The following is a 7,844-nucleotide window of genomic DNA, read 5'->3' as shown; positions in this document are numbered from 1 at the left end:
GGGGTGAAGCACATTCAGGGCAGGTTCACACAGTTCATCTGTTTCCAACAGTTAGTTAAGACTCCTGACATGATCTTTTTATGGTGACACAGGAACACAGCAGCTGCATTGTATAATGTATAACAATCACATTTTCTATCATTTCCCTCCTGTTTATTTACAATCAAGAGTTCATAATAAAGCATCATCAACAAAGATATAAAACAAATAAGTAATTAGATGGAAGAACTGGATATAAAACAAATAAATGTAAAATAATGAGGCTACTGCTAAAGATACCAAATAAGAAGCAATAAACCCACTCCGTCGCAAACCAGTCCTGAATCCACTTAGTCAGCGATCATCAACTCCAGAATTTTCATCTAATTCAATAGAGAGTGCAGTTAGTCCCTCAAGAGCTCTTGTTATTGAGATGTTTAGCAACTGAGCCAGTGTCTACAGCATCAACAGCTGGATTAAAGCACATGATCCCTGACAGTCAGGTGGGGGTTTGGATTTCAGGTTTTTTTTTGTCTCCACACAGCCACCGTACATCTGAGCTGTGTACCGTTTGGTTTACAAACCAATTATAGGGGAGATCTCTGAGGTGATGTTAATGGTTTCATTACATGATGCTGTTTCACCTGTGTCTCTTCCTTTGCTTTCTCTAAGTAAACAGGTGTAAATAGCAGAGAAATATTCTGAAACTGAACGTTTATCTGGTGGAACTAAGAAATGCAGTTTTACAAGTCTAGTTCTGTGGAACTACAAAGGTTGTAATGAAAACATACAATTTAAACCAGCAGGTCACTGGCAGGTAGAGTAAGATGTAGCATTGTAAACAATATTAGTTAGTTAGATCAGTAGAGAAGTAGTTAGTAGTTTGGAGTCGGGCAGCTGGGTTCTGGACAATTTGTCGTTTTAAGTTCTTTTGGTGAAGACCAGAGAAAAGGCTGTTGCAATAATCAAGGATCAATAATCAGGAAATAAATGCAGCAGTAATGGTTCCTGCATCATTAAACATTAACATATATCAATCTTTTGGCTTTATTCTAAGGGGATTAAAACAAGATTGGACAACCTTTTTTATATTTGTTATTTTATTATAGTTCTTTGATGCTCAAAAGTTGGATAATTATTGAGAAGAACACCAAGATTTTTAACAACAGGTTCGACATGTAACATAATAATAATACATTTATTTATAGAGCACTTTTGTAAACATGTTACAAAGTGCTTCACTGGAGACAAATAAACACAGGTAGCCCAACAAAACCAACTTTAACAAGCAGAAAAGTCCCCATAGAGTAGGAAACTGCCAGCAGAACAGGCTCAACGGCCATCTGCCTCGACCGGTTGGGGTGCAGGAAACAATAACAATATTACAAACAAAACTTTCAACAACCATAACATCAGTTCTTTGGAAAACCAGTTACAAAGGAAAGACATTCAGTTAATTAGAAGTCATCCTAAATGAGGAGTATCTCTGTTTCATTTATATCCTGCATGGTCTTTCATGGAAAAGACCATGCAGGGCTTTAAAGTTAAATAAAATTTTAAATCAATCCTAAAACATACTGGCAGAGCAAACAGAACAACAGTAGAATTAAATATTATGTCTGCAAAAAAATCTCTATAGGGAACCAATAAGAATGAGAATAATATTGGTAAAAAAAATGGAGATGGCTGACAATGGCTTCTCCCATGTACTTGGGTTCAGGTGCTTTACAGCCCACCACTGAAGTGACTGTTAGAACCCAGCAACTCAGAGTTCCTTTAGGAAAGCTTTATTCCAGCATTCCTCATTACAATAATGTTCACGTGTTTGTCTGTGTGGTTTCTGAAAGAAATACCTGTGGCACACAATATTCAGTTAATGGAGGGAAGACATAAAGGATGTAAATAGACTTCCTATTATTTAAATATGATACAAACCAAAATGATGTGCCAGAAAGACCGATCCAGTGCCTCAATCTATCCAGTAGAACTGTATGAACAATGGTGTTAAAGGCAATAATTAAATCCAACAACACGTGTCACGCATCGATTAAAATCTAATATGTAAAAGGGCAAGCCCTGTTAGCCGATTGGTTTATTCCGTTGGAAGCTGTATGACTGATTGAGTCTCAGTGAGCTCCTGTCCTGACCTCCTTTAGAGTTTCAGAACTGTTTCCTGTGAAATCTGGATCAGAAACTGAGGATCTGAAATCTGAAACACTGCAACTAAAGTCAGATCATCAAACTACAGTTAGTCCATGGGACAGGTTCTGTTAGGTAGATATCTAGAACTTTACTTACTAACAACCACACATTCATGTTTCTGATGGTTCACTCTCAGAGCTTCTTTAACACCAACACAAAAACTCTTCTTCCACTTGGACACTTTGGATTTTGATCCAAATGTTAAACCAAAAAATTCCATCACAGAGACCAAGAACAAAGTTGAAGTGAATAAAGCTCAATTTGAGCTCAGTGTGTTGGTTCAATACAGCAGCCTGAAGGAACACACTGATGTCCTGCTGCAGGATACAAACACATGCTTTTATTCTGAAAGGTCCAACTGCAGCTTCTGGTCCAGCAGCTGCAGGAGTCATTGTTTGATCAAGACAGGCACACAGATGTGTTTCCAGATGTGTTGGATGCTGTAGATGAACCAGCAGCACTTACAGATACAGTCCACAACAACAGTGAGTCCACTCCTGGTCAGTATCACTAAAATGTCAAGTCACTTCAAATCGTCCCCATTTCAGGAGATCTGACTTTAGTTGGACTCATTTAACTCCAAATAAAGATGATTGGAGACAAAAGTCAGGAAACTTTCCTTCATGAAATTCATGGATGTTTGACTTGAATCTTTGGTCTTGTTGGGTCATTTGTGCTGACGTCACTATGAACAACAGCACTGATGTCTAATAATGTCAGTGGATCGAAAAGAGAAAGAGACAAAAGACAGAACAAGACTTCAGAACAAGTCCTCAACATCTGGATCCTGGAATAATCGGAGCTTTATCTTTAAAGGACTGGAAGAGGAACTAGTTTACAAGGAATCATTTAGAACTGGTTCAAGAAGAAACTGATTGAATCTATGAATCTGAAAATGTGTGTGTGAGTGAAAGAAACAGACATGTAGAGACTGAACTATCTGTTCAACAGAGACAACGTTTCTCTGACAGGACGACACTCTCAGTACTACACTGAACACAGGGACACTGAGGAACCAGGAGACCAGAACCTAAACCCAGGATAAAGAGGTTCAGTGAATGTGGTGTTGAAGGTGTGGAGGTGGATCAGTTTGTCAGAGGAGACTCTGTAGAAGGACAGAGTCCCAGCAGGACAGTCCACATACACTGATACTCTGTGAGAGACAGAGGAGGAGATGATGTTCTTCTCTTGTGTGAAGAACATGGTAACCACTAACATCAGAGCAGACAGACTCCAGGACTGATCGTTCCATCCAAACACACAGTCTTTACTGCCTCCTCTCCTTCTGATTCCTCTGTAACTCACTGATATATGAACGTATCCGCTCCACTCGACCTCCCAGTAACAGCGACCAGTCAGACCATTACTACACAGCAGCTGAGGACACTGGTCAAATCTGTCTGGATGATCAGGATATGACTGATCCTCTTTCACATGTGTCACCTTCCTGTTGTTGTCAGACAGTCGTAGTTCTCTGTTCACTGTGTTTGTGTCGATGGTGAGTTGACAGAAATCTGATGGAGAGAACAAGACACAATCCAGCTGCAGTTATTAATCTATCATCAGTTTGATGAGGACTCATGACATCAGGGATTTGAAGGAGTGATGTGACAGTTTGAAGATGGTTGAATGTTGCTGCTTTGTTTTCATCAGTCTCATTAAAACACACTTACACTTCCTCAGACCTGGTCTCAACCATCGGACTCCACCAGGCTCCACCCTGAAAGGAGGGGGGTCAGAGCAGCACATTCTCTTTCAGCATGCACACATGGACATTACATGGCTCTCATACACACAGTGTGTTCTGGTTCTGTTCTAATGGAGGCTTGTATGTAGGGATGGACATTCAGCAAACAACTAAGGAATTGGAGTCCTTATCTTGGAATTCTACGGAGCAGGGAGGTGACATGGAGGAAAGATTTCAATTCTCTAGTTCACAGCAGTTTTGGTGTCAGACACCTGCTTTCAGTCTCACTCTGTCACCAGACAAACTAATGTGACACCACAGGAAGCAGGAAACTGGAGAGCAAAGTCCAAGAGGATCAACTCCACATACATGGACTCTGTGTGTGTGTTTTCCTCTCTCTAATGTCTGTGGACTGATCTCAGCTGAGCTTCACACGTTGTCCTGTGTTCAGAGGAAGTCTAGTTCACCTCCAGCTACTGGATATTGATCATTACACACAGACTTTGTGGCTTCGTCTGATTTGGTGTCAGATTTGTTGGAGCAGCCAGAGACAAAAATGAAAACAGGAGTTTGAGGAGAAAACATTCAATCACAAACTAATTCTTCAACTGGGAACAACAAGGAGTTTTTCCTCTTTGACAGATTGTAAAGATGAAATGAACATGTTTAGTTCTGATTTACTGTCTCCTATATATGACACAAGATCTCATCATGACAAGATCAGGATCACAGGAAGGTGAAGATGCTTCAATCATCACTATTTGAGGAGACAGAGACATGATGCTGTGACCTGATTCAATCCTCTGATATTCATTCATTGTCATTCTGTGGATTTAAACTCGACCTATAAGTTGATTGAATTTCCTGCTCAGTTCACAGAATCTAATGTAACACCTGATTTCATCATGAGGAGATTTGTTCCCAAAGTCAGAATGAGACACTGAAGTCAGAATTACAGGACCTCCCCTCTTTTCTTAGCTGAATGTAAAGTGCTTCAGTGAAGATTTGTTATCAGCTGAGAGGAAATGTTTCCAGCACAAAACTACTTTCTGCTGCAGTGTTCATCAACACGACTCCACAGTGAGACACAAACTGATGCTGAAACATTTTTCTTCCTTTTATGGCAAAAAGTGTGTTTGTTTTACTCATCTAAACAAACAACTCATTAATCATTAACATCCCTACTTCATCCTCCATCAGACATTGTGTGTGGCTGCAGCAGGCCTCTCCATACCTGAGAGTGTCCAGGTTCCAGTGTGGATCCTCCAGTCCAGCAACAGTAGCTTTACTCCTGAGTCTCCTGGATGATTGTAGCTCAGGTCCAGCTCTCTCAGATGGGAGGGGTTGGAGCTCAGAGCTGAGGCCAGAGAAGCACAGCCTTCCTCTGTGATCAGACAGCCTGACAGTCTGCAGACACAAAAAACAACACACAGGAGACTTGGTGCTGGTTTTGTTGTACAGATCAACATCACATACACTGAGTCACATACAGTGGAAAGAAAAAGATTCCAATTTCCTGTTTGCATCAGTTGTTCATGAATGTAATCAGATCTTCACCAAAGTCACAAATATAAACAAACACAATATTCCAGAAGAGTCCTGATCATTCATGTTTTTATTGAACACAACCATTAAACATACAGAGCGATGGTGGAAAAAGTCAGTGAAACACTGTCTGATGTCACAACGTCAACTATAGTCAGGTGTTAGCAAACCTGGAGTCCAATCAATGAAATAAAGAATGGAGGTGTGGTTTAGAGCTACATGTCTGTTTAATAAAGACATGAAAGATCATCAAGGTTTTATTTTATAGTTTATTTAAAGTTTGTTATGCTTTATATTTGTGGCATTCAGGTCACATGTAATGAGTAATTCATGCACAAAATAAGTGACCACTTTTTGCCACTACCTTTAACAACAAAATAATAAGAAAAAGAAAAATCCTCATGTAGGCAACATCTCTGAGTTTAAAAACAATGCTGTACAATACATATATATATATATAATTATATATATATATATTATATATTATATATATATAGATATATATATATAGATATATATATATATATATATAATAATAAAAAAATACAATCAAGAATCTTCTTCAACTTAAAACTTGTGACAGTTTAATCTGCTTGAGTCTCTCTCATGTCAGCAGGTTTGGACTTTTGAAATATCTCACAAACAGACACAAAGTCTCTGGATCTAAAAACACCTGCTGCAGAAAAAATGTACTTAAGATAATTAATCCTAACCTGAGAGTTTCCAGTTTACAGTGTGGATTCTCCAGTCCAGCAGACAGACGCTTCACTCCTGAATCCTGCAGGTTTGTTACTCAGGTCCAGTTCTCTCAGACTAGAGAATGAGAGCTGAGAACTGAGGACAGAGCTTCACAGCTTCTTTCTAGAGGTTACAGCCACTCAGTCTGAAAAACAGTGATGTATAACATGACAACATTTGTGTCAAACTGTAATTGTCACAATTCCTGCTTGATGCTGGTCCAGTTTGTTTCTCTCTCTATTTCACCTGGTCCCACTACTGCTCCTCTGCTCCCCAGCCACTTCCTGCTATGTCCATACATGGACTGACTTACTCTTCCATTCCCTCTGCACTAATTACAGATCAGTTCCTCCTCTATCACCCTCTCCGTTATAAGATCCCTTCAGCCCTCAGTTCCCTGATAGATCGTCAGTTCTGACTACAACTCTCCAGCCATTTTCCTACTTTTTCCCAGCCTTGCCTCTCTACCCATCTTGTATCCTGGACCTTCCCTCGTCCTCTGGTGATTTCTTCCAGCCCTGTTTCTCAGACTTCTTCTACCTCACTCACGTGCCCTTGAAAAACGGACTCTGTACCTCAGCCAGTGTGAGTTTTTCCTGCATCTGTGCAGTGATTTTCTGTTGTTACTTTTTATCTCTAGTTTTGGGTGTTACTTTGTTTCCCACCGTGCTTCAGGTTGTTTTTGTTGTCACTTTTGTTTCTGCTTTTGACATTGTGTTATAATAAATCCTTTTATTGCAGTACTTGTGTCTCATGACTCCATTCCCTGACAGTAATCACATTTAATGTTGACATTGAACTAAAAGATTCAACACAGTGAAAAAAACAAAACAGAAAAGTATAGTTATTTTACATATTGTAAAATACTGATGAGAAACCTTTGTAACCTAAAACTTGTGACATTACAAAGTTTTCTGCTTGGGAGCAGTTATGGACTTTTTAAATATCTCCAGTTATTTAAAACAGAAACTTGACTTGACCTGATAGTTTCCAGTTTACAGTGTGGATTTTCCAGTCCAGCAGACAGAAGCTTCAATCCTGAATCCTGCAGGTCGTTGTTATTCAGGTCCAGTTCTCTCAGACTAGAGGACTGGGAGCTGAGAACTGAGGACAGAGCTTCACAGCTTCTCTCTGAGAGGTTACAGCCACTCAGTCTAAAAACAGTGATGTATAACATGACAATATTTGTCAAACTGTAATTGTCACAATTCCTGCCTGATGCTGGCGCAGTTTGTTCTCTCTTTCACGGTCCCACTCCTGCTGCTCTGCTCCCCAGCCACTTCCTGCTATGCCCATACATGGACTGACTTACTCTTCCATTCCCTCTGCACTAATTCTCTTTATTAATAGTTTGTCCCAATAACTCATTAAAAAGCCTCCAGTTCATCCAAAATGCTGCAGCCACAGTTCTGACTGGAATTAGCAAGAGAGATCATATTTCTCCTACGTTAGCTTCTCTCCATTGGCTCCCTTTAAAATCCAGAATGAATTCAAAATTCTTCTCCTCACTTATAAATCACTTAATAATCAGGCTCCATCTTATCTTAAAGACCTCATAGTTCCATATCTTCCAAGCAGAACTCTCTGTTCTCAGACGCAGGTTTACTTTGGTTCCTAGAGTTTCCAAATGTAGAATGGGAGGCAGAGCCTTTAGCTACCAAGCCCCTCTCCTGTGGAACCAGCTCCCAGTTCA

The 7,844-nt window shown here is 39.9% G+C and overlaps 1 protein-coding gene across 1 annotated transcript in view; it reads right to left on the bottom strand.

The window, feature by feature from the left end:
• LOC113168126 (NACHT, LRR and PYD domains-containing protein 3-like) overlaps positions 1-7,844 on the bottom strand; it is a 176,319-nt gene that overhangs the window by 129,141 nt on the left and 39,334 nt on the right. The window contains exon 5 of the mRNA XM_033326629.1: positions 7,132-7,305. Coding sequence (XP_033182520.1) covers positions 7,132-7,305 — 174 coding nt within the window. The remainder of the gene's footprint in view (positions 1-7,131; positions 7,306-7,844) is intronic.

This window comes from Anabas testudineus, chromosome 18 (genome assembly GCF_900324465.2).
Source record: "Anabas testudineus chromosome 18, fAnaTes1.2, whole genome shotgun sequence".
Taxonomy (NCBI): Eukaryota; Metazoa; Chordata; class Actinopteri; order Anabantiformes; family Anabantidae; genus Anabas; species Anabas testudineus.
The sequence above is the reverse complement of the archived record's forward strand: the minus strand, read 5'-3'. Positions and strand labels throughout refer to the sequence as shown.